Genomic DNA, 26,472 nt, shown 5'->3' with positions numbered 1-26,472 from the left:
ACATGCTGTTGTGCTCCCCAGTTTAGTTTGTCTTGATTTTTTTCTTAAGTTTCATAGCCCTTTTGGCCCTGCCTATTCTAAATCATGTTACATGCAGACTTTCAATTTTACTGCACCTTACCCTTTCAGATCATTAGTAAATATACCAAAGCAGCAGATATGGGATGCTGAGATGCCATGTTATTGACCTATTCTTTTAATGAAAATTAATCATTTAATTTTACTTCTGCATTATTTTCATTAGGATTAGAATTCTGTAGCTCATCTTAGAACTACTTTGCTCTTTGATAGTCTTTTATGCAGGATTTTGTCCAGTTCTCTTTGGAATTCTCTCACTGCATCACAGCTGTTGGCTTAGTTAGTAGTTTTAGGACAGTGTGGGCAGTTTTCAAGTTTTGTTTTGGTAGTCTTGATGGAAATCAACACTTTGAGTTTGTTTCATGTGCATGGAAAGAAATTGTGGTGTTAGTCTAGATTGTCATGTAGTTACTGGTGAATTGTCATTTTTCAGTTTTCTTGTCACAAGTCTTTGTTCTGAGGAGAATTACCATTGCTTTACAGCAAAAAAAATCTGTCTGTTTGAAACAATCATAATGAAGTGAAATCCCTGTGATAATGGCAATAGGTAACTAATACCTGAACTTCATCATGTATTGATATGTTGATAGAAATACACCATGTATGTTTTCTGTTTCACATAGTTAAGGGATTTCCTATTTGTACAACATGGCAATGATGAAGACTGTTGTGCATCTTGCAACCTGTCCTGTTTGTGATACCAGTGATTTTAGGAATATCAGCATTTACAAGAAAAAGTCAAGAATATTTTTTTCTACCCTTCACTGAGGAAATTAATTTTTTTGTCTACTGTATTTTTTTCCAGCCATTTGCTAGACTTGTAATTAAAACCAGAATGCCAGAATTAATTAAAGAATGGCTTACATTCCAGAAGAAGCAGACCCTTCAGTTGCTGTCTAAGGAGGATTAGAATTGTATAGGTGTGAGAAAGACAAATTTCTGATGGCACAGCCTTGAAAGACTGCTCTTCAGTTGGTACCCTTTTCTTTATGTTCAATACCATAAGTGAGAGAACGATGAATACTGTATGAAACTCAAAATACTGAGGCTGGGGTACATCACACAGCACAGTCTGTTATTTTTCCACATATTCACTGTGGCTGATAATAGCGTATTTTTCCACGAGATTGTACTCAGAAAAGTTGTGGCTGATACGCAGTATGAGAAGAAAATTACAGTCTATGTCTGTTAAATGTCTGTCATCAGAATAATTCCAAGTGTCATTTATATGTGTCTATCATGACTGGTGGGACCTGAGAGAGTAGAGGTGTTTGAAGTGTTAGGTTTCATGCTCGTGATATATATTCTGTGACCTTTGGAGTGTGACTTTGCAGAGTAAGTCTTTATCACTGTATAGATATCTTGGAAGCAAATAAAGGAAGCGTATCAAGTAATCTTGTAGGAATGGCTCTTGAATTACTGACTGAAGTCTTGTCGTCATACTGTTTTATTTATTTATTTTTTTACTGTGTTTAGATATGCAACACTTGTTCAAGGGTTTTTTTGGGGGTTGTAATGCAGTAGATGTTTGTAAAATACAGCTACTGTTGGCCTTAGTTCTGCTGTGGTGGATTTATCTTGCCATTTAAGGCATGCTTGCTTAAGTCATGTTATTGGCTGAGTTAGTTCTCTGGGGAGCATGGGAGAGACTCTTTTCTACCTGCTGAAACAAAAATAGTGGAAAAACATCAGCAGTCATTGTAAAATTTTAACCTGATATCCCTCTATTTCTTTTGCCTTTCACCAAATCCATTCTCTTACAGAGCTGTAGCAAAAGACCTGTGCACAGCCTATAATGAGGCCTAACAGTGTCTCCTGGGAGTGTTTTCCCGACTATTGTTGTAGTTACTACTAACTCTTTCTGTAATTATGGGTAGTTTTCTTTCTGATAAAAGCAATGTGTGCTGATAAATCTGCTATTCAGAGCTGAATTAAGGTCTTTATCCCCTCCTTTGACCTTGTCTACTGTATGCAAGTTCCTTTTTGCATGAAGAACTGGCGTCTTACTTGCATGGTGGCACCAAAGATACTGGTTACAAGATGATACAGAAAAACATTTTCCTCACAAATGACAATCGTCTACAAAATGACAGTAAACTAGTTTGATTAAGTGAAGATAGCTCTAAATTATATTTAGCCTTTAGTAGAAAAAGAAGTTGACTCCTATTTTGTTTAATAAATATGTTGAGGTATGATGCAAAGTCTTCTACTCAACTACACTGATACCTGTTTAGAGGTCCAATTAGAAGTTGCAGTGTTGGCAAACTGTTTAAAGTATAAGTGAACTGGTAGCCTGATTAGTTTTGATTTCTGACTGAAATTGTGTGAACCTGCCAGGGTAGATATTTTGAAAGTCTCTCATGCATACCTGTTCAAGAAACGTAGTAGAGAATCAAAATAAATCTTTACTAATTCAGATCTGCTTTACATTTTCCTTTATAGAGAGGGACTACCTTGGAATATTTCCAAATAGATGGATTCACTTTCTGTGTATTTCTATTAGGAATGAGTTAAAGCATTCTGAATTTATTTGGACCGAATACTGTATGAAGTTAAAAGAAACAGAGGAGAAGATTATAAAGGATGAAAAACACCTTGAGGAGTTAGTGAAGCAAAAAGCAGAAATCCAGGAAGATGCAAAATGTTGGAACAGCAAAGTGAGTCTTGAATATTTATAAACAAGCAAGTAAATGAGTATCTTTTATTGAAAAGTACATGAATGCCTGAATATTTTTGTGTGTTTAAGAGTTACGGTCCTCTGTAAAAGTAAAAATACAAGTATTGATTTAAAAATAAAAAATGGTAGAATTGTATAAAAATACCTTACTCATTCTTGTGTTGTGGTATTAGTTTTCAGGGTTTTTTTAAGAAAAATGTCGTAGTCTTCTTATGTTGCTTTAAGTGACCTGTGTATTTTTAGTTGTTGTATGCATATCTACCTAATATTGCTTATCTTCTTAAGTCATCTGGAAATGTGTGTATAGCAATACAACACGATTGTCTTCTTGAATTAGTAGATTTTTTGTCCTGAGTTGGCATATCATGCTCTTTTCTACAGCATGCAGAGTGATAGCTTCTTTTACTTAAAATTCCTGTTTTCTCCTATATTTGTTGGGCATTCCTTTTTTAATCTTGTGTTGCTGTACACAGGAGTTTAAAACATGAACTGGAGATCCTTGTGATGCTTGACTAGGAGTTTTAAATTAATTTACGGCTCCGTGTGTGGAACCACTAGAGAAAAGGATGAATCAGGCCCAAAGCAATGTTTAGGTGCCTAAAACAGGACTTAGATGCACACAACAGAACTTGTCATTTTTTATACCTATGTGTACATGTACATACATGCAAATGTATAAAGAAAATAACACTAAAATAACAATAATTCTAAAAATAAATATTTGGAGTTTCCCTCACTGGAGGTATTCAAAAGTTGTTTGGCCATGGTCCCAGGCATCCTGCTCTAGGTGGCCCTTCTTGGGCTGAGATGTTCGACTAGATGACCTCCAGAGGTCCCTTCCAACCTCAAACATCCTGTGACTCTGTGAAATTCATTCTCTTGTGCAAGCCCAGTACTAATGTGGTTTGTGCATCTAGATAGTGAGGTCCAGAATCTAAGTGGAGTGTATCCTGCATTCCCCAAGAGACTGAAACTGCTAAGCATGACCAAAAAAGGTAGAGATATACAGTCATATTAGACAGCCTTTGCTAGATATGTTCTTTCCTTTTTTTTCCGATGCTCAGCTGTATATTACAGTTTACTTACGGTTACTGGCACTAGCAATTGCTACTGATATGTAGAAAAATGCTGTTTTTGAATCTAATCAGTACTTGTTAGTAAACCTTTTTTTATTCCCCTGGATTTTTTTTTCCATCTTTTTTTTTTCCCCGGTCTGATACATTTCTGTGGGTACCAATTGGGTATTAAAACCAAAACAAGGGAGAAGGTGAAATGCGCAACAGGGATAAGGTGGAACTGCATGGAACTGCTCCTTTTGGTGACCGCTTCTGGTTCGATTAGTTTATGCTGAAGATGAGAGTTAGGCTTAGCACACAGCTGAGCTGTTATTGTCAGTTTCATTCAAAAACATGGCTAAATCTTTACAAGTTAATAAACCTTTAAAAGTAATAGAGGATTTTTAGAAAGCTCAAAGTGATTCTTCTGATCGTCATGGAAATATTTGTGGGAGAATGGAATTATTTTGGGAGTGATGAGAAAATACTGGGATTATTCTTAGCAAATCAAGTGGTGTTTTAATTGGATCTAAATTGCAACATGCTAACTGTCACATACATCCTTATTTTATTATCAAGAAACAAGTTTGAAGACATAATTAGTGATGTAATATTTCTCTGTCTTTTTTCTGTCCTTTTTCCCTTGTCTTGATTAATGCTTTTTAAATATTTATTTGACATATGATCTAGGAGGAGTGGTTTATTATTTAGGAAATGTAACAACTTTTAACAGTATAAGGACAAATCTGAGTATTATTTTTTCCATGTTACCAAGGTTTGTGATAAGACAGGCATCTGTATGTATCAAAACCACCTTTCTCTATCTGTACGGGCAGAGCTCTTCAAAGATGAGAAAAAAACCTCCTCATAAAATTAATCTTACATTTACCTATTGATGTCCATCAATTCAACAACAATTTTTTTTTTTTTTTTTTTTTTTACCCTTTAACTAATGGAAGAGGATTTGGAATTTGAAACTTGGTTGGAGACTTAAGATGCGTTCACTTGGTAGCCTGCCATCAAAATATTTTTCCAGGCACTGAGGGAAACCAATGCCCTCCTAATACAGTAATGCAGCAAAATTAATGCTCTCTTGTTGCCACTAGCAGCAGAAAGAGATTGGGCATTGAATAATATAGTAGAAATGTTTGAGGCAGACAATACGTTAACAAATTATAGTATCTTCATACCTGCTTCTTTATAATGCTATGTATAACAAACAGAACCAACAGAAGTTAAGAGGTAGATGTATATAGGAAATCAGACTTAGGAAATTTTGGATGCTGATTTATTTGCAAATCTGCTTTTAATGATCTGTACAGGGAACTTCTGGAAATGTTTTCAAGAAATAAAGGTTTATCTTGAGACACTTCTTGAGAAACAAAGGAAGTGATAGAAAAGAATCAGATGCTAAGTATTACTTGGTTGTAGTTGGTGTCCATGTGGCTCGTATCTTTGTTGCATCAGTGCAAAGACATAATTTGATGCTAAAAGACTTCTTAAGAAGTCTTAGGACTTCTTCATCTGAAGGTGTTACTGAATCTACAACAAATTATTTGAAATAAAAGTTAGAGAAAGAGGAGAAAGAGATTTATATCTGAGTCCCCTTTGAGTTGGTCCTCTGCCCTTAGTAAATTCTGAAGGACATTGTAAATCCTGCATAAGCAGGATTCAGATGCTCTTAACAGTTAAAAGAAGCATTTTGTTCTAATTTGCTTTTGTAAAATTTGGTCTACTACTTTTTTTTTTTTTCCTTGCTACAGCAGGTACAAACAGTAGATTATTCCCTTTGTCACTATGGCCACATTGCGTATGCCTGAAGATTTGTAATGTCTCTGCTCTGCCATCCTTGTTCTAGACAAAATAAATTTGTTCAGTCTAATCTTACATCTTCTCAAAGACTTTGTTGCCTTATTCTAAGTCATTATATACACTGTATCTATCTTATTTTGCAGAACTGCAAAGTAGCTGTCATTCAACAGATTCTTTTGGACCAGCTTGAAAAATGTGAAAAAGGCATAAACTATTTCCTGTATCAAGTGCAAAGATTTAGTGACTTTAATAGTCAAGTTACATATACAGTTATTCCAGATCTTTACTTCTGTTTCCAAAAATGTTAACACTGTCTGGTCTTCTTACATAGATTAAAAAAAAAAAAAAAAGTGTAAATTAAGTTTTCACGTGCTTTGCTGTGTGGAACAGTAAACCTACATCAAAATACTTGAAAGTAAACAACTGTGAAGGAGAGGTTTTTAGTAAGAATTTCCTTTATTTTTCTCTGGAGTAAGATGAAAAATGGAGAAGGAATTAAGAAAAACTGACTCTGTAATACCTTATAATATAGTTAAAAAGAGGACAGATATGATAGAATCATAGAATCATTAAGGTTGGAAGAGACTTCTAAGAAGATCATTTAGTTCAGCCATCCACGTACCACCAATATTGCCCACTAAACCGTGTCCCTAAGTACCTAATCTACCCTTTCCTTAAACACCTCCAGGGATGGTGGTGACTCCACCACTTCCCTGAGCAACCCATTCCAATGCCTGACTGCTCTTTCTGAGAAGAAATGTCTCCTCATTTCCAACTTAAACCTCCCCTGGCGCAACTTGAGGCCATTCTCTCTAGTCCTGTCACTGGTTATCTGCGAGAAGAGGCCGACTCCCATCTCCCCACACCTTCCTTTCAGGTATCTGTAGAGAGCAATCAGGTCTCCCCTGAGCCTCCTCTTCTCCAGACTAAACAAGCCCAGTTCCCTCGGTCGCTCCTCATAGGACTTGTGTTCCAGACCCTTCACCAGCTTCGTAGCCCTTCTCTGGACACCTTCCAGGGCCTCGATGTGCTTCTTGTACTGAGGGGCCCAAAACTGAACACAGTACTTGAGGCGTGGCCTCACCAGAGCAGAGTACAGGGGGACGATCACCTCCCTGGTCCTGCTGGCTACCCTATTCCTGATACAAGCCAGGATGCCGTTGGCCTTCTCGGCCACCTGGGCACACTGCCAGCTCATGTTCAGGTGAGCATCGACCAACACCCCATCCTTTTCCTCTGCACAGCTTTCCAGACACTCTACCCCAAGCCTGTAGCACTGCATGGGGTTGTTGTGGCCAAAGTGCAGGACCCAGCACTTAGCCATGTTGAACCTCATCCCATTGGCCCCTGCCCATTGACCCATCCCATCCTGCCCAGGTCCCTCTGCAGGGCCTTCCTACCCTCTGACAGACCAACACTTCCCCCCAACTTGGTGTCATCTGCAAACTTACTGAGGGTGCACTCAGTTCCCTCATCCAAATCATCAGTAAAGATACTAAAGAGGATGGGCCCCAACACCACTAATTGCCAGCTGGATTTAAATGCATAACTGGATATAACTCACACATAGTGATAGAAAACTCAGAAGCAGTTATGCAATGAAAAAGAGATGTAACAACTGAACAGTATTCATAATGCTCAAATGCACAGTGAACTTTCCATATAGTGGTTTTATAAGTCTGTATTTGTTGTCTGAATTGACAACATACACCGTCATACCTTAGATCTCCTTTAGAAAGCCACATAGCACATAAAAGATCGAGCAACAGTTCTGTGTTATGCTCCAGAAACTGCAGTTAAGCATATTACTCTCATGGTCATCTTTCACAGATATCCCTAGTCAGGTCTTTCTAGATTTCTGCTTTTAATTTGTGAGAAGCTTAGAGACTTGCCTTTTTTTTTGCAAACTACCAAACCTGCTTAAACGACAGACAAATGAAAAATGAATAAATTTAGGAGATGGAGGTCCTTATAAGTTTTCTGTTTGTTTGTTTCTTTTTGGGTTATGCTGTGTATTAAAAAGACTGCTTTATTTTTGAAAGTACTAGAAAAGTTGTGTTAGAAGGGATTTCAAGAGACTGTCTAACATACCTTGCACAGTGTGATAGTATTTAATGTCATTCTTGTCGAAATATTTGCTCTAAAAACATATGAAAAGGGGAAAAACATTTCTAAATCACCCTTTCTAAATACTAGCAATTTAAAAAGTGGGACATTTTGCTCATAAACTTTTTTTTTTTTCCCCTGTAAATGTAACCAGTTTCTCTTTGTTATTCCCCCAGTGCCATGAAGTACAGTTGATTTCTGTATCTTTTTTAGAATATTTTACATATTAAAAGACATTGCTTTTTGATCTGCTTTTTCTATATTGCTAAAGGTGCTTCTTTTCAGTCTTTCCAAATAGATCATGTTTTCTAATCCCTAACCATTCTTCTTTCTCTGTGGACTTTCACAGTATATTTATATCTTAAATTACGGAGCCCTGAAATGTACATACTACTTCAGTTGAGGACTTGCTACACCTCAAGCTTTAATAAAGTAATTATTATTTATTTTTATAAATATTTAATAGATCTTTTTTGACCTAGAGCATTATATGATTATTTTTTATTTAATCAATGAGTATTTGCAACTGTCTCTCTTGTAAAACTGGTCTTTCTACAATTATTTTCTGTTTTGAATTTGTGTATCACATACTTCCTGATAGCATCACTTTGTGTTTGTTTGGATTTAATTTCATCCTGTTGATTATGTACCAGCTTCTAGTTTATCATATTCCAGTTAGACCCATATCTCTTTAGAGATTGTATAGGTAAGCTCTGTCAGGATAGCTATGTTACTTCAGTCTCTGCAGAGGAACGAGACAGGAAGAAAGCACAGTTCATTAAGCTCAGTGTGAGCAGGTATGCCTTTACCTACTTAAATCCACTTTAAATGTTTTCCTTATCCTGTAGATGCTTGCTTCCCTAACTTCCTCCTCATTTTCCATTAGTTCTGTTGGTTGGTCCATCATTGAATCTCTGTATTAATCTCTGCATTAGTTCGATAGACATTTTGGGATATTAAGGAAAATCTTGAGGCTGAGAGGAATTAAAGGTATTCTGTTCAATTACACACCATATGTCATGTATGAATTAGCAGACTGAGTGTGTGCTTACTGATACCATGAAGTCTAAAGATTCTGCTTGGATACATAACAATAGGAATGTGCATATAAATAACATAGCATGAAATATCTCCAGTTACTCTTTAATAGCCTTCCTTTTAAATTTTAATGTAAGATATATTGTTCATTTTTTACAAAGAAATGTAGGAGATGTTTGTATTACTTAATTACTTAATTACTTAAAATATATTCTAGGTAGAAGACATGAATAACAAAGTAGCTGCCCAAGCTGATGAGAGCATAAAAATATCAGATGCTTCTTCTGAAATGGTTAAAGCTATGGAAGAATTAGTAAGTTCTTTATTATTTTTATATATATTATTTTTGTGTACTTGCATTTTCTGTGTTGACCTGACTTATTCTGACTTGTGTTAAAGATGTTTTAATGTTTTAATGATCCTTAGAAATCCACCAGAGAAAGTGATCTACAGAATATAAAGCAAAAGCTTCTCAAAACTGATGAAGCACTGGATGCTTTGAAATGTGAAAATGAAGGACTTGAGGGAGAAAACGAAGAGCTTTTGCAAGAATTCAGAGATAGGTAATACTAACAATATAAACATAAACGTAGAAAACAAGCATTATTTTTTCACTGAAAGCATGCCTATAAAACAGAACCTTGCTTTTATTTTAAGTCTGTCTATAACTAATATTTCAGTAATTTCAAGTCTCTTTAGGCTGAAATCTATCATTGAGATTTTTTGACCTTGACTTGAAAGAAAAGCTTTTTTTTTTTTTTTTCTGCCAAAGACTATATACATAGTTTGACAATTAAAATGAAATAAGGAAGATTCTGAATTCTCTTTGTTAGCAAAAAGCTCAGTCTTAAAAACATTTTGGCAAAGCTTTTATAGAATTTATTTGTATTTCTTTTTATTTATGATGTTTATAAAATAGAATCTGAAATACTACATTTCTCTGCTTTCTTTGAGTTCTTGTTAGACATTATGCACGTATTTTTTTAGCTCCTCAGTTTCTTGATTCCAGATAGCTGTACTTTAAACTATATTGTGCTTAATATTCTAAGTGCATTAATAACATAACTGAAAATAAAACCAATTTTCAGTTCCTTCTTCATCTGGACACCAGGTGTATGCTGTTTTTAGGTATCTGACACACTGCTATTTATCCCCCTGCTAATTTTGAATCTTGTTATCTAGTTTCAGCAAAGTCAGCTGAAAAGAAAAATTCTTGAAAATAATTACATTCTCACAAGTTTTGTAAAAATTGATAACTGAGTTGAATACAGACATCCTGTCAGCATGAAAACATTCCTTACTAGACCCCGACAATTCTATACAAGAGATGTAGGAAAAAGGCGAGGCAGGGTATAAACACAAAGATGAAAGAGAGAAGGAGGTATGTGCACGTCCCTATTAGTGCTCCCAAGTTGGAGCTCACACCTTACACAATCAAGCAAATCAACCATGGGACTCAAATGGGTGTGAAACCAAGCTTCATTAGAGTTCTGATATTCACAGAACTACTACTGGGATTGTAAGAACATTTTAGAATTAAAAGTTCATTATGTACCTTTACAAATTTATTATTTTCAACTGCATTGACTAATCTTTTTTGAACATTACCTTTTTCATATATAATTAGTATTGTTGTGAGTGTGTCATGATTATTGTGTCCTTCCACATGTTCAGGAGTTCAAGAAATGCGTGCTAAAGTTTGGATCACAGACCCAGACAGTGAATACTACAAGTTCCTAGTAATGAAGCTCTCCAGAAACTCAGTCTATTTATTTCTTCAATGGATGATTTGAAGACATTCTGAAGGGGAAATACCTTTCTAGACAGCTGTGTAGTTTAGTCCTAGGAACCAATGAGAGGAAGCTGACTATATTATTCAATTTTAAATATTTTTTAAAGAAAAGTGTTAATTCACATGAAAAACAAACAAACAAACTTTTAAAATATATCATGTTTTAGTGGAAGAACATGATTCTTAGTCAGCCTAACACAATCCCCAATGTACATTGCTTTCCTATGATTAGTTAACTCTTAAAAGGATTTTCTGGAATGCTTTTTTATAGAACCCTTGCATATTCTCAATCCTAGTTTCAAGACCAGTAACCTCGCATGAAAAGTATTAATTCTTAGGGAAAAAAGAGTTGCTAATCCTTACTAAAATTTCAGACAAGTTACGTTCCCCTTATCCTACTGAATACAAGCACAACAGAAAGGAATAGTGTTGTTAGTATGGATTTTTATTTGGGTAATACAGAAATTGAAAATCTTTTATCTTCTTGGAGTTCTTGGCTAAATAAGGTGTGTTTTAACTAAAGGCTATAAATAACTATAGTTCTCTTGGTTGTTTTGCCATTAAGTGTCATGAAGGAAATAGGATATTTATTCTCAGAAACCTTTAAATTCTCTCATCTGCTATTAATCTCTTGCATTGTATTGGAAATATTTTGCATGTCAGATCATTAGTGTGATAGTCTGAGCATTTTGTAGCCTCCCACAAACATTCTGAATATAATTGTGCTTTGTTTTTCACATTCCTTTCTGAATATACTGTGATTTTTGTATGTTCTTTTGCGTTAGGGTAGAATTGCTCCATTTTACGAAGTTGCTATAGAATTTCTGAAGAAATTAGGGAAAGTGTTTCTGTTAGTAAGGATCTTGTTTCATAGAGAAGATTAAACTTGTTGCTCATGAACTTGATGGGGACACCCTTTAATCCATTTCTGATGTGTTTGCTAATAGCTTTTCCTAGATCCCTGGGAAGGTGATGGAGCAGCTAATCCTGGAAACCATTTTCCAGGCACATTTCACAAAGACAAGAACATCACAGAATCATCAAATCATTTAGGTTGGAAAAGATCTCAAAGAACAACAAGTCCAAACATCAACCAGACCTACCATGTCCTACCACTAAACCATGTCCCTTAATGCTATGTCTACATGTCTCTTGTATACCTCCAGAGCATCAGGAGTAGTCAGAATATATTCACCAAAGGGAAGTCATGTTTGACAAACATGATAAACTATGATGAAACGACCAGCCTGGTAGATGAGGGGAGAGCCATGGATATTTTCTTCCTAGATATCAGTAAGGCTCTTGACACTGCCTCTCATAATACTCCCGTAGAAAAGCTGTTGATATATGGGCTGGGTGGACAGACTGTGAGGTGAACTGAAAACTGGTTGAATAGCCAGGCACAGAGGGTGGTGATCAGTGGCATGAAGTCTAGCTGGATGCCAGTAATAAGCAGTGTAGCTCGGGGGTCAGTACTGGGTCCAGTCCTTTTTAACATCTTCGTTAGTGAGCTGGATGATGGGGCAGAGTTTACCGTCAGCAAGACTCCAGATGATACAAAACTGAGAGAACACACCACCAGAGGGTTGTGCTGCTATCTAGAGGGGCATGGATAGTCTGGAAAAATGGTTTGACAGGAGCATCATAAGGTTCAAGGGGAAGCTGAAAGTTCTGCACATGGGAAGGAACAACCCGAGGCACCAGAACATGCAGGGGGTCACACAGCTGGAAAGCAGCTTTGCTGGTGAGGATTCCTGGTGGATGCTAAGTTCAACATGAACTAACAACGTCTCCTATGATCTTTGTCCTTCTCATAATTTAATTGTTTTGTGCTGTTTCTCTGTGCATTCCAGTATATTCATATTCAACCTTTATATTTTCAATAGGAAAAAAAAAGAGGGGGGATATGTGCTTGCCTTACCTCACTTTAATTGTTCTGTATAATCTTAGAGAAGGGAAGATTTAAGTAGCTTTTATCTTAGTAAAATTAGAGCAGGTAGAAACCAATATGTCCAAGCCATGAAGAAGGCTAATGGCATCCTGAGCTGCATTAGGAGTGTTGCCAGCAGGTTCAGGGAGGTAATCAATCCCCAAAGCTCAGTGCTGGTCAGGCCACACCTGGTGTGCTGGGTCAAGTTCTAGGACCCCCAGTACAAGAAAGACCTGGACATACTGGGGAGAGACCAATGTACAGCCATGAAGATGAGGAAGGCACTGGAGAACATCTCCTGTGATGAAGGGCTGAGAGAGCTGGGGCTATTCAGCCTGAAGAAGAGAAGGCCCGTGGTGGATCTCGTTAAAGTATATGAATAAATGATGGGAAGGCGCAATGAGAACGTAGCCAGGCTCTTTTCAGTGCTGACCAGTGCGATGACACAAGGCCATGGGCAAAAATGAAAACACAGGAGTTTCCCTCTGAATATCAGGAAACACTTTTTGACTGTGTAGGTAACTGAGTACTGGTACAGGTTGCCCAGAGAGGCTGTGAATCTCCCTCCTTGGAGATCTTCAAAAGCCACCTGGACATGGGCCTGGGCACCCTGCTTTGGGTGGCCCTGCCTGAGCAGGGAGTCAGAGCAGGTGATCTCCAGAGGTCACTTCCAACCTTAAACATTCTGTCATTCTATGATGAAGGTTAACAATATGGATGTGTAGGAAAACAATAAAAAATGGGTAGTTATAATTCTTTGATATGAATGAGCAATCAGGGCTTACACTCACGAATAAAGAAGGCTTAAAGTTTTGAGGAAGAGCTTCATGTATTCAGCATCAAATAAAAGGGTGTAAAATACTGCTTTTGGTTTTGATTTTCAAATATTTTCGTTTTACAATTTGATACTGGGTTTTCCTTTTAGTTACCTTACTTTATAAAAGGTTATGTAAGATAATGTCGGTTTTATTTTAACAGTTCAAGAAAAAAGAAGACATATCAGTCAGAAGTCCAAACTATCTGCAAACACATACAGAAGACAGAAGAACAAATAGAAAGACTAAATGAAGAGCTCTGTAAAACTGAACTGTCTTACAGTGAAAAAAAAGCAAAGTATGAGGAAATCCAAACAGAAATAACTGCAGAAAAAATCTCCTACAAGGTTGTGATTTCTTTTTTTTTAATTTAAATTCATTTTTAAATTGGAAGAATAGAAAAAAAAATATCTTTGTAACATAGAATTATTGGGCAAGCAACCTAATATTAAGGAAATAATAATGTAAAATTTCTGGGTTTTACCATGTACTTTAAAACACTTGAAAATGTGGAAAATAATAGTCTCTGGAAAAGAAAATAAATTGGTTACTAAATGGTCATGCGTTAACGACAGGCTAAAAATTAAAGTTGACAAATATTAAAGACTACTAAGATTTTGTTAGTGATTCAACACGAATAATAACAAATAACCATATTGTTCTTTTGTAACTACACGATTAGAAGTATTTTTAAGTCAATACAATTTTATTCATTAGTAAATGCAAACATTGCAAATGAAAATATTTAATTATCATTTGGATGTCATTAGTTATCTAGAACTGAAATTGAAATTCATCCTTATGAAATTCATCCACAAGCCTTGACACGACTGTGAAGGCTTACAAGACTGAGAAGTGTTTTCTGTTTTTTCACATTACATAATTCCTAATAAATAACATTGTATATATCCGTAGTGTTATTGAAAAGTGTAAAATTCAGCATTCAGAAGTACAGAAAAGAAATAATCAGAGGAATTTTCAAGAGTCTTTTTATGCCAGAGTGTTTCGTATATTCCTCATTAGCATTCTACTGTATGTATAGTATAGATTGCCTGGAAGAAAAGACCTTTACAGTTTTATTTTCTGTAATAATTTTAAGATTTCCTAACTTTTAATCAGTAAAATTAAGGACATCATAGTATTTTCCAGTTTATAGTATGCATTGGCATACTAGGCACTCCACGTTTTTCCTGCCTTCCTCTTCACCTAAGTTCTTGCCAAAGGTAACAGGACATCCAAGTACCAGACTCTGCTTCTAAAAAGAAAAGAGGAATTGTTGAATGTGATTTAAAACAGAATCAGTTAAAAGGCTTCTAGAGCCAAAGTGAAATAAATGTAAAACATAGTCTAGAGAACCTCAGAGCTGTTAAGGCCTTGCACTGTGCCAGGTTGTCTTCTCTTGGATTAAATGTATACTGCAGACAATACCTGAATTTGCACTATGTAGTTTTGTCCTATAAATTGTCTTTTTGGTATATTATGCTTTTCTGCGGCCATATGTTTTAATGGTAAATTTGCTCTGTGTAGTTTGTATATAAATTTCACAAGCACCATTTTCTCTACATTCTCAGTGCTGTGTGCTGAATTTTTTACATAATTGGATGTTCAACTGCACAGGCAGGGGAGTCTATTTTGCTTCTTCTTTCTTCTTATTTTATTTTTCTAATGGTTATTTAGGGAATGATAAAAGTTAGTCTAAGAAATCAGCACTTTAGAAGGGTTTCAGGCAAAGCCCCTGTTTATTTGCTGCCCTTTGTCTTTTTTGTCTTAATTTGTCTTATCATTTGGCTATAATTTTCAGTTACATTTTTATTTTTTTTTTAAATCCATGATATTTTGTGATAAAGTCTTCAACAGCTTTGTCAAATGTTGTGTGATGAATTAATTTTTTTTTTCCTGCCTTGGATATCCTATCTGTGTAAGGCCATGGTTCTTATTTTCAAAGAAGTAATGGTCAGTCATTGCATATTTACTTTCTACTTGTCACACATTACTTTTATTATTTTCTTGCTCTTTTTCAGGCTGAAAACTCCTGATCCGTTAACTTGTTTCATGAATGAAAACTGCCCCATATCTGTCATCATTCTATTTGCTTTGTATCTTTTCCAGTTCTATTATTATGGGGGAAGAAAGCAGGACTAGAACTGCATAGAATAAGTAGTCACACAATGGCATATACAGTGGTATAAAGATGATCCCTGTTTTGTTGTCTTTCCTTTTATTAATAGTTCTTAACATTACATTTATTCTTTTAAATGCAGTGGAGAATTTTATTCACAGTGTCGTGGAACTGTCTGTTTTACTTTCATGATTTTTTTCCTGTTTGATTACCAGCCACCTCAGAATCCAGTCTTATATATTAAAAAAAAAAATACTCTGACCTAATGTACAAATCTACATTTACCTTCATTGAATTTTGTCTACTGTAAACAAAATCCAGATGGTTTTACTAAGTCATTCCGCAAAATAACCTATTTTCCTTATTGTGTCTGAATAAATTGGAAACCACAGGATCCTGCATGGATACTTGCAGGACCCAAGTGTAGCTCTGATACTGTGAAAACTGATGATTTATTTCTACTGTATGTCTTCTATCTTTGAATGCATTATATATTCATGTGAGGACTGATTTCTTATGGAGTCATTCATATAATACTTTGTGAAATACCAGTTAGGAGTCCAAGTAGACAGTATCACCAGACGCTCTTTTCCACATACTTGTTACATTCTTCAGAAAATTGATGACTTTGTGGCACCACTTCCCAGTCATGCTGATTCCTCTCCTGCATTAAATTCTCCATGTGGCAGACATATATATATATATTTTTCATAATAATACATGTTATCAGTTTGCCTATTAGGGCTTTAAATGTTTTATTTGATTTGGGATTTGGGCTTTTTTCCTATCATATTTTGAATGCTTCATGTTCAAATCTGTCTGTCAGTGCTTTTGATCATCTGTTGGTTTTATATTGTCTCTAGCAGCCTTCCTACTCAGATGTGTTTGGAAAAAGACTCGTTACTAGTTCTAATGTTCTTTGTAGGTTTTCTAAAAACTCTTAGTTGTGCAACATTATTTTTAGATTTAAATTGGCAAAGCTCAGGTTCTTTTCTGTTTTCCTTCTTTTAGACATAATTTCAAATTTTGGAAGATACAGTCAGGCTGCTAATAGCTTCTCTTCTGTTTGGTAGTGTTGATTTTCTTTCTGATATTTCCAGAATGTTGTTCCTTAATGTCCCTTCTCAAGTCATAAATAGTGTTGGTATCCTGGGCAAGTAGTCAGTGAGAAATGTATCTCAATGTTATACGTTTATGGTAAGAGAATTTCATTTTGTATGTGTTGTCATGACTTCTACATTAAGCCATTGCTAATGGTCCCATCTCCAGTGACAAGATAGCTTTCCAGCACCACTCATGTAGATTCAGTACCCTTGTTGTTGAATACCTCCATTACTAACAGTTACAGAATGATCATTCTCTTATCAGCTTTAATGTTGCTATAGTTAGTCTCAGTTACTGTAACTTAGCAAAAGCACTGTGGTTATAATAATTTAAAAGCATACATATACACATGAAGACACACAGGGAAGGTGGCCAGTTGCAAGAGTTAAATGCAAGCTAAAAGTTGCTAGTTTAGTGAGAATAGAGTGCACAGAAGCTAAGATACCTCTCTGTCTAAGAAACAGTTGAACAGTGATGAATTTTGAATACGGTCATATAAATAAAGGTGCAATTTCTATTTATATAATTTGACTGACTGGTCTCTGCTGATATTTTGTTAGACCAATCACCCCTTGGTGTGTCTGATAAAAGTGTCTGTCTGTAACCACCAGTTAATCTGTTTCCATGGGCTACTGAACAGACTGAAGAATATATTCACACAATTACCAAGTGTTATTATTAGTCATTTAAATGATGCTGGGTTTTGGAGCTACACTCCACCTAGTAGACTAAGTAGATTTAGATTCAGACAACCTATAAGCATATGTGAGGGGAAATGTAGGGCCATGGGTACAGGTTGTTGCTCAGAGTTTTCCATGGAGCAAATGTATGAACTTTCATCTGGAGAAAAAAAGCTTCTACTCATTGATTAAATGATTTCCTTGCAATTGTGCTTTCCACATGAACACTGGTATCCCTGTCTTCAATACCCTTGAAGTTTCTAATAATCTTTGGGATTTGGGGTTTGAGAATAAATGGGGTTGTTTGTCACCTGCTTCTGTATTTTGCTATTTGTGTGGCATCTAGGAAATGCTTATGACTTGCTTATGCAAGAACTTCCCTCTCTGAGTATAGATGGCATATGCATTTCTGTAATGCAGACACGGATGTGGATGTGAATAAAACATCTTCAAGTACATTTCAATAGATGTGATTGAGTCTGTTTCTTACTTTACTATTGGCCATGTTGCACCTAGTTTTGCTTAAGTAATCAGTTTTTCAGTCCCTTAACTCACTTAAAAAAGAAAACAGAAAGCCCTAATTAGAATTTGACTTAGATTGTAATCAGGTATAGTTATGATCGTCTACTAATCTGACACATTAAACTAGAGGTTTTCAATGTGCAATCTATAATAATTTTCTATATAACTGTAATCCTAGAAGTGGTGTGAGTAGGATGTTCATATAAGAAAGGGCTAAAACATGTTCAGATTTTTAGTAGAAATTACAAAAAAAAAAAAAAAAAGTTCCATCATATAAAATACAGAAGGCACTGAGATATTTTTAAATTTTAGCATTTGATATTCAATAGCCATTTAGGTAAGCCAACTCATTCAGCTCCTTCACACATTTAATTATCTTAAGGGACCAAAATTAAATTACATTATTTTTATATTTATTCAAATTAAGAAAATATTGTTGTTTTTTGTATAGTATAATCTATATTTATTTACCTATTGTGCATGAGTTGGTGTTGTAATTTCCTTTTTTACATAATTTTGTGATACTTGAGAGAAAATTTAAAAGTTGTAGTCATCCTTACTGTGATGTTAGTGTTAAATTTTCGTTGCTGTTGTCCATTAATTTGTTTTCTTATGTGTTGTATATGTTTTTGGTTTTTTTTTTCAAGAATTTGGAGTGGAATCTTAAAAAAGAAATTCAAGATGGAAAAGAAGTTTGGAAAGTTATTCAGGTAAACACGACAGTAACTGGTTTACTTCAAATCTAAATTCTTCTGCATTCTTTTTACTTCCTACCATAAATTAGCTTAGAGTAACTTCTGACCAATTCAAATAGGAAGCTAATAGGTTTTGCTAAGTAACAATGTTTGCTGTTTTTTGTTTCCAGCTAGGAAAATTTTAATACTTATGAAAACATGGAATATTTTAGTTTTAACCTAGTTATTCACAATAATTTCCAGTTCGCTAGGAAAAGAAAAAAAAAAACACCAAAACTTTCAGTAATAATATATGTATGCAGCAATACTATAATTTGAATTTGTATGTCTTTCTTACTTCAGTTTCAAGTGCAATCAGACTCTTACTATACCTTATATTGACACATACATATATAAAACAGGCTGCCTTAACACCATTTTATATTCTTCTGGTGTGAACTGCTGAATTCACACAAAACATGCTTGTATTACTTTTTATACTATGATCATAGAATCATAGAACTGTTTGAATTAGCAGGGACCTTAAAGATCCCCTAGTTCTAACTCCCCTGCCATGGGCCCGGCTACCTCCTGCCAGACCAGGTTGCCCAAAGCCCCATCCAGCCTGGCCTTGAACACCTCCAGGGATGGGGCATCCACAGCTTCTCTGGGCAGCCTGTGCCACTGCCTCACCAATCTCATAGTAAAGAATTTATTTTTCTCTGGACTTCGGTGATGCTCTTCAACAATCCTCAGGCAAGTCTTGATACTTCTTCAGCTTTTCTGACTGAAATCCCAATAATGGCATCACCAAAAAGGATATTCCATCTATTTCCATCCTTTGGCAAATTGATTCCTTCAGGTGTCTCCTGTGAGAGCATGCATAATGGTCATATTAAATGTGTTGTGGTAACTATAAAGTCTTAAAGCCTTGAGAAAGACACAGAGTGGAAACTCCAGGACTATTTTCTGAAGAAATCCTAAATTTCTGCATTGAGTGTCACCAGCAAGAGACAGAAGGCCTTAAGATGGGGTTATCAGAATCAAGCTCTAGTTTCTGTCAGATATCTGATAGTCTGAGAAACATTTCTGAGCCCACTACATGATCCCCTATTATGCAAGAAGATGAAAATCAATGTTTCTTTCAAAGTTGCAATCCAATAACGCAGAGACCTTCATGATACAGACAAAAATTGCCAAATGCCAACTGGCTGTTGGTATTGTCCTTGCCATTGGTGCATCATGCTGACGAGAACAGAAAGCAGTATATTACCAATTACAGTTGGGTACCTCCTGTAAGGAGATGGGATACAGCGATAATGATCTTACCAAACTTGAACCACCCTAAACAAGCTGAATCAAATCCCTTGCAAGCAGTACAAGAATTGCCTTATTCTTAGTTAAACTTGATAGCAGCTAAGGAGCACAATTAGTCAATTTTTTCTTATCCGAGATCACTTTGATACTGGAAAAGATCTCCTGTGATGCACATTTAGCACAGAAGTAGATAGAATATCCTGAGAGCCTTTTCATAGATGGTAAATGAATGCCACTGAGATCCATCTCTTCCTTCCTAAGAAGGAGACTTGTAATACTTCTGTGAAAAATATGTCTAGTATTAATATTCACACCCTCACTATTGTGAGATACAGGGTAATTTGGTTCCATTGATCCTTGCTGCTCATCCTGAAATGAATATTCACATGCTGTGAGTGTTCTGATGTTGGATTTTGATCCACGTGTGTAGATTCTGATCTAAAGAACATAGCCAGAACTGTATGGAGGCATTGCAGTCCTTTATTGCAAGTCTTCTTAGCTCAGAGACTCTCTTTGCCTTCTTTTACAGTTGTCTCAGACAGGAGAGATGTAATCTGAGAGGTCTTGTAGGCTTTTCTTCTTTAGAAATGAACACTGAATTTACTGTGATGACCATAACTCCTTCTGAGACTTTTGGTTCCATTTTATTTGTTTGAGAGGTCTGATCCTTTTTTTATTTGCTTGTGTATATTTACAGTCACCACCTTTCTTCTGTTACAAAGCCTGTTCTTTTCCACTTTGTGACTTCAAACTTTCAAGAGCTCAATAGCAGAATCTAGTATCTATGTCTTGCACTTCTAGAAAGACAGTCTCTAAGAGAGATTTTGCAGTTCCTGTTCATCCCTGACATTAGCAGGAAGTGCTGAATGCTTCTCTTCCAAGCCACGTGTTGCACAAGGTCTCTGCCATATGTACTTGTCTTTGATGTCCAACTTCCCTCTGATTCACAAGCTTTGCTTCAGAGAAGGCTGAAGGGAATGCTTCTAGGTCTGACTGTTGCAGCGTGACAGGTTTGATTTGGTGCTTCCAAACATCTTTCTTACTTTTTTTTTTTGAATTAATAATTTTGATTGTTTGTTGGAATTAAAAATCTTCTTCTCTCTTGTTTCTTGCAAAGGCCGCTCAGTGGCAATTCTAGCCCACTTCTTTCCTTCTGCAGATGGGAACAGAACACTTCCCTAATGGGAAATAAATTTGTTTCTCAGAACTGCTTTTGTCATTGCAGTCCATGTGTTTTCAGAATGAAGAGGTTCATCTTTAGAAATATCTTATAATTCTTTTAAGGAGATTTTTAAGTTCTTTTTCTACTGAAATGATTTTTTCTATTTTTTTCAAAGCTTCATTTTTCTGGGTTAGACGAACTTCATATCCTTGATCCCAAGCATATTTTTCTTACTAATAGGACAAAATTATGATGTGAAAGGCTGTTGAAGAAGCAAAAGCTGTCATTAACTACTGACTGTACAAGCGCACAGCTGTTTAGATGAGGGTCTGTTCTAAGATAACTAGAAGGAATCCCCTAATGCCATCTGAGTGTAAAACACCAGAGCTCCTGAAATGCTAATGGTTTTCTGCGAAGCTTGTCCATTCCATCTACCAGTCATGTTGTCATCTGGAACTTTATCCATAACTTCACCTAATGTAGTGCCATTCTATAGGAGTTCAGAAATTCTCCTGGATTTGCTGCTTAAAACACTCCCAGTAAGGATAAATATGTTTGTAGACTATGATTTAAAACTAGAAGAAGGAGTTATTTACCACCTAACACAACACTTCAAAAAGATTAAGCCGTGTATGGTCATTCCCAGCCTTCTTTTCAATAATCTTCCTGTCATCTTTCATTCTGGTTCTACAGGTGAAAGGAAATCAAAATGGTACCAGTTTCATTCCACTTGTATATAATATAATGTTATATATGTATTACAAGTTCACTCAGTGCTAGACAGATAAATAATTATTTGAGTTCAAGTGATGGTGAATTTGGTGTATTAGAAATTGAAAATGTATGTAATGCCTGCCTGCACTTCCTGAAGAACATGTCTGCTGGTACATAACACTTCTCTTTCTTTCTCTTTCTTTATTTCCCTGGCAGGGAGAAAGTTGAGGTGAATGTAAGCTGGTTGTTGTATTTTGTATTTCCAATCATTGAAGGGTGTTCATTTATTTTGTCTTTTTTTTTTTTTCTTTTCCACTCTTCATTGTCTTCATTCTCTCTCCCTCTCATTTTTATTTTTTTTTTTTAATCTAAGAACATGCCTATGGTGATAAAATTTCCCATTGGAAAAGATTTTTGCTCTTGGCACTAGTATTTGGAATTTTAATCCATCTTTTATGGAATTCTATTCTACTGTTTGGTTAAGTATTACTGTAAATTCATTGTCTGCGTCAGTGTAATATTTGCATTTCATAATATTCCTTGCTGATTCCTCTGCTGTGTTTGTTTGACAGTTGTGCTGGCTATTCAACCTTTCCTATGCATATGATGACATAAAGGCCAACTTTTCCTTCATTCTGAAGACATTTCTAACCACCTTATGATGTATTTGTTAACTTATTTTTGTATATGCATTTTTTTGTCTATTTATAGTATTCACTTGACAGTATGAATGTTCTTTCAGATTCAGATTTTTCATGTTTAACTTCTGCTTCTGATTTCATACTGATAGCAAATTGTGTATGTATTTTAATAAACAGGCCAGGATTGAAACAATATATGGTGAGCTAGAGGAAAAGAGAAAAGAGAAACTGAGGAAAAGAGAAGAAGATATGAAGACGATAGGAGAGAAAGAGAGAGAAGTAGCTGATCTAGAAACAAAGTTTAAAGGAAGTAAAAATTTATTTAAAGAAAACCATGAGGTAAAAGTGGTAAATTCTGGACCATTTGGTAGTGTAATTTAATTTGTGGTATTATTTATTAAAAATAAAAATAAATAAGAGGAAACTGACGTTCACAGGGACCATTAAAGATCATTGAGTTCAAACCCCCCTGCCATGGGCAGGGACACCTCCCACCAGACCAGGTTGCCCAATGCGCCATCCAGCCTGGCCTTGAACACCTCCAGGGATGGGGCATCCACAGCTTCTCTGGGCAGCCTGTGCCAGTGCCTCACCACCCTCCGAGTGAAGAATTTACTCCTTATACCTCATCTAAATGTACCTTCTTTTCATTTTAAAACATTACCCCTATCACAACACTCCCTGATTAAAAAATCCCTTTCCCGTCTTTCCTGTAGGACTCCTTTAGGTACCAGAAGGCCTCAATAAGGTCTAGAGCCTTCTCTTCTCCAAGCTGAACACCCCCAGGTCTCTCAGTCTCTCTTTGTAGGAGAGGTGCTCCAGTCCTCTGATCATCCTTGTGGCCCTCCTCTGGACTTGTTCTAATACTTCCATGTCCTTTTTGTGCTGGGGGCCTCAGAGCTGAATGCAGCACTCCGTGTGGGGTCTCACAAGAACAGAGTAGAAGGGCAGAGTCACCTCCCTCAACCTGCTGGTCATGCCTCTTTTGATGCAGCCCAGGATATGGCTGGCTTTCTGGGCTGCAAAGTACATTGCCAGCTCATATGCAGATTTTTGTTCACCAATACCCCCAACTCCTTCTCTGCAGGGTTGTTATCAATCCACTCATTGCCCAGCCTGTATTCATGTCTGGGATTGTCCTGACTCAGGTTCAGAACCTTGAACTTGGCCTTGTTGAACTTAATCAGATTCACATAGACCCACCTCCCATAAAGCCTGTCCTGGTCCCTCTGGATGGCATCCCTTTCAAAAGGGGCAAAGGAAATAAGTGTTTTATGTACCTGAACCTGAAAATGCAATAATCAGTGTAAACGGATTTATTTCTGAAGTATCTGAAAGAGGAGGGCATTACTGTCAAAAAAATAAAAAGCAAAATACCTTCATTTTTGTTTCAAAATCAACACTAAGCAAAACTAGCTATTGATGGTTTTTGTCCGGAACTGAAGTTGGAGTTTTCTGTAATCCATATACATCTTCCATATCATTCTCACAATCAAGAAAGGTCAACATCTTTTGAACCTATTTAGTTTAAATACAGGATTTTTTATTTTGGGTCAAAGCCCAGACAGAAGAGTTTCTGCTTCTTCATCTATGTGAAGCTGTTGCAGCATCAGTCTGTAGGTTTATGGTTGAGTTATCTGACTCAAATAAGTAAATAGCTTGCTACTGGAGATCTTCTTCTCCAGTTTTTATTGTTATTCTATTTGCAGGTTTCTTGATATACTCTGCATGTAGCAATACTTCGGTGCTTTTGGAGATACAACGGAGAATGTTGAATAGTTTTAGTTCAGATAATGAATTATGTGATAGTTTATTTTTGATTCAGGTTTAATAAGTCAAATTGAAAAATTAAAAAAAAAAGAAAAAAAGAGAAGAAAAAAGATTCCTCTAATAGTTAATAGTATTTTCAAAACAACGCATTAATGGCAGTGACTAATATTGTTAGCCCTTCCCCAACTAAACCTAAGTAGAAACAATGTGACAAAGATCACATCATTAGTTTCTTTGAAACCTAGAGAGGCGTGGTGTAAGTTATATATCATCCTCTATGGCTATGTATTTGCTTCTGTGTTAAAAGCCTGGAAACAGAGTTTGCCCAAGCAGATTTGTATGTGAATGATGTGTGAAAGATACTGGTAATTTCAAGAAAGAACTTTCTCATTGATTAAAGGTTCAAAGTGTTTCAGAATGGAAATATTAATACTGATTTTAATGCTTCTTATTATAGAAGAAATTGAATTTAAAACTTTTAATAATGTAACTATTATATGATTTATATAAGTATATATCATAATGTAAAATTGTCCTTATTACATGTATTAATAATTTCTATCATTTAATATTTGGTGCTCATACTAATGATGCAAATGAAATTAATACAATAGACAAGAACTTCTGTTTTGTTTGAGGTACTAATTAATAACAGAATGAATTAATGAAAAATATAGAAATGAGATATCCCAATCATTTATTTTCCTTCTTCTTCCTTTTCCCATTAGCTGTCTTTAGCTGTATTTTTCATGAGCTAGTGATAATAAGTAGTAAACATTTCTTTCGTCCTTTATACAACTTCCATGGAAGCTATTCCAAATATGTGTTTTGATTACAGACCTTTTATATGTTGCTTCCTGACAGAAGGAATGTAAAGACGCATGGGGAGAAGAGTAAGCAGTGATATTTTGCTGTGTAATGATAAACACTGATAAATATTGCAAAGCTGCAAAGATATTTTCTATTTTAGATGTGCATTTTTCATTCAAAGCGTACAGTAAATAAACATACAAATAAGCATACTATGTTGATGGAAAAATAGGTTTTTAGGGGTAAACAAATATAAGTTTAAGTATGGTGACTGTTAAAGTATTTAACAACTAATGTATTATCTGAATTCTCTGGAATGAAAGACAATAATTTTTGAATACTAACACATCTCTTTGTGAATGTTCTCTCCAGAAGCTCTCCTATTTAGATCAGAGACTACAAGACCTAGATAAACAACAGGAGCAAAAAGAAAAACAACTGGAGAAAAAAAGAACTATTCTGCTGAAACAATTAAAAGATATAGAGGTGAATCATAAAGCTTTTATGGCTTTTTTAAAATACATTTAATCTCAAAGGTTAGGCTGTCATATTTCTACACAGTTGTTTTGGAGCTATATACATACATATAGTGTACATACTGTTTTCAGTTTCTTGCTTGTACTAACCTATGAGGTCCATAGCCTTGAGACAGGGTAAAGTACAAAGCAGAATTGATATTGGGGTCATTGAAAAGTCCTTTGCTTTCCTCATTTGCTGCACTGGCTCAGATTGCTTGAGGGGCTTTGGAAACACAATGAAGAAAATCAATAAAGGACGAAAAGGATTCTAGTGTAATAGAAAGTGCCTGCTGATTGCATGTTTGCTCAGCAGATGGCATCTTTTTGTAAATGATGGTTTATATCTCCTGTATCAGATACTAAGCTGTATAATCCACTGAAGAGAATTACTGAATTTCATTACTGAACACTATGCTTTATATAAATATGGATATAAGAATTACAAGAAACAAGCATTTTGTTTCTAAGAGTCTGTTCATTTTTATTACACTTTCATTTGTATATTGTATAAACTTAATTTAGATATTGCAGTCTCAAAGATGAGTCATATAGATTTAAAAAAGAAAAAAAAGCTTTCATGTTGTTCAGAATAGCTTTCCTGAATCCAATAATTTCTATTGAAAAACTCTGAGAATTCCTATTTATGACAATCTTAAATTAAGGACTGAGGAATTCATTGATTCAATAGGTTTCTAAATTTGTCAGGGAAGACAGAATTTATACATCCCTTTCTTTTAAAGACTGTGCTCTAGCAAACTGCAGGTTAACCAAAGTATCTTAGATTATGTGGAAATGACTCATGAGTCAGCATACCAATATTCAGTAATTCTACATTGTTTCTGAGTACAGTTCTTTTCTATACTTTTTAAAATTAATTTTAAGGCTGCCTTTCATAGTAACTGTAAATAACTGTATCCATTAGTTGCTTTAGCAATATCTGAGTTAGTGTTCTGCATAAGTGGAATAAAATAGTGTACAAAGCCTATTTTATGAGATCTCTGGTGTACTGAACTAGTAACAATACTTGGATATCTTAAATACTACATTCTTAGAGCCTGATGCATTTCCTTGATTGTAGCAATTGAAGTTTAATAAGAGGGGGGCTTTATAAAAGTGTCTGTCTTATTTTTAAGAATAA

The 26,472-nt window shown here is 35.5% G+C and overlaps 1 protein-coding gene across 1 annotated transcript in view; it reads left to right on the top strand.

The window, feature by feature from the left end:
- Positions 1-26,472, top strand: part of CCDC178 (coiled-coil domain containing 178) — a 174,821-nt gene that overhangs the window by 24,505 nt on the left and 123,844 nt on the right. The window contains exons 9-15 of the mRNA XM_080578410.1: positions 2,582-2,735; positions 8,984-9,079; positions 9,193-9,329; positions 13,467-13,650; positions 18,376-18,438; positions 22,414-22,575; positions 25,189-25,302. Of these exons, the coding sequence (XP_080434536.1) occupies positions 2,582-2,735; positions 8,984-9,079; positions 9,193-9,329; positions 13,467-13,650; positions 18,376-18,438; positions 22,414-22,575; positions 25,189-25,302 (910 nt within the window). The remainder of the gene's footprint in view (positions 1-2,581; positions 2,736-8,983; positions 9,080-9,192; positions 9,330-13,466; positions 13,651-18,375; positions 18,439-22,413; positions 22,576-25,188; positions 25,303-26,472) is intronic.

Source organism: Anser brachyrhynchus, assembly GCF_964034855.1.
Source record: "Anser brachyrhynchus genome assembly, chromosome: 2".
NCBI classification, from domain to species: domain Eukaryota; kingdom Metazoa; phylum Chordata; class Aves; order Anseriformes; family Anatidae; genus Anser; species Anser brachyrhynchus.
This window is presented reverse-complemented; position numbering and strand designations above follow the sequence as displayed.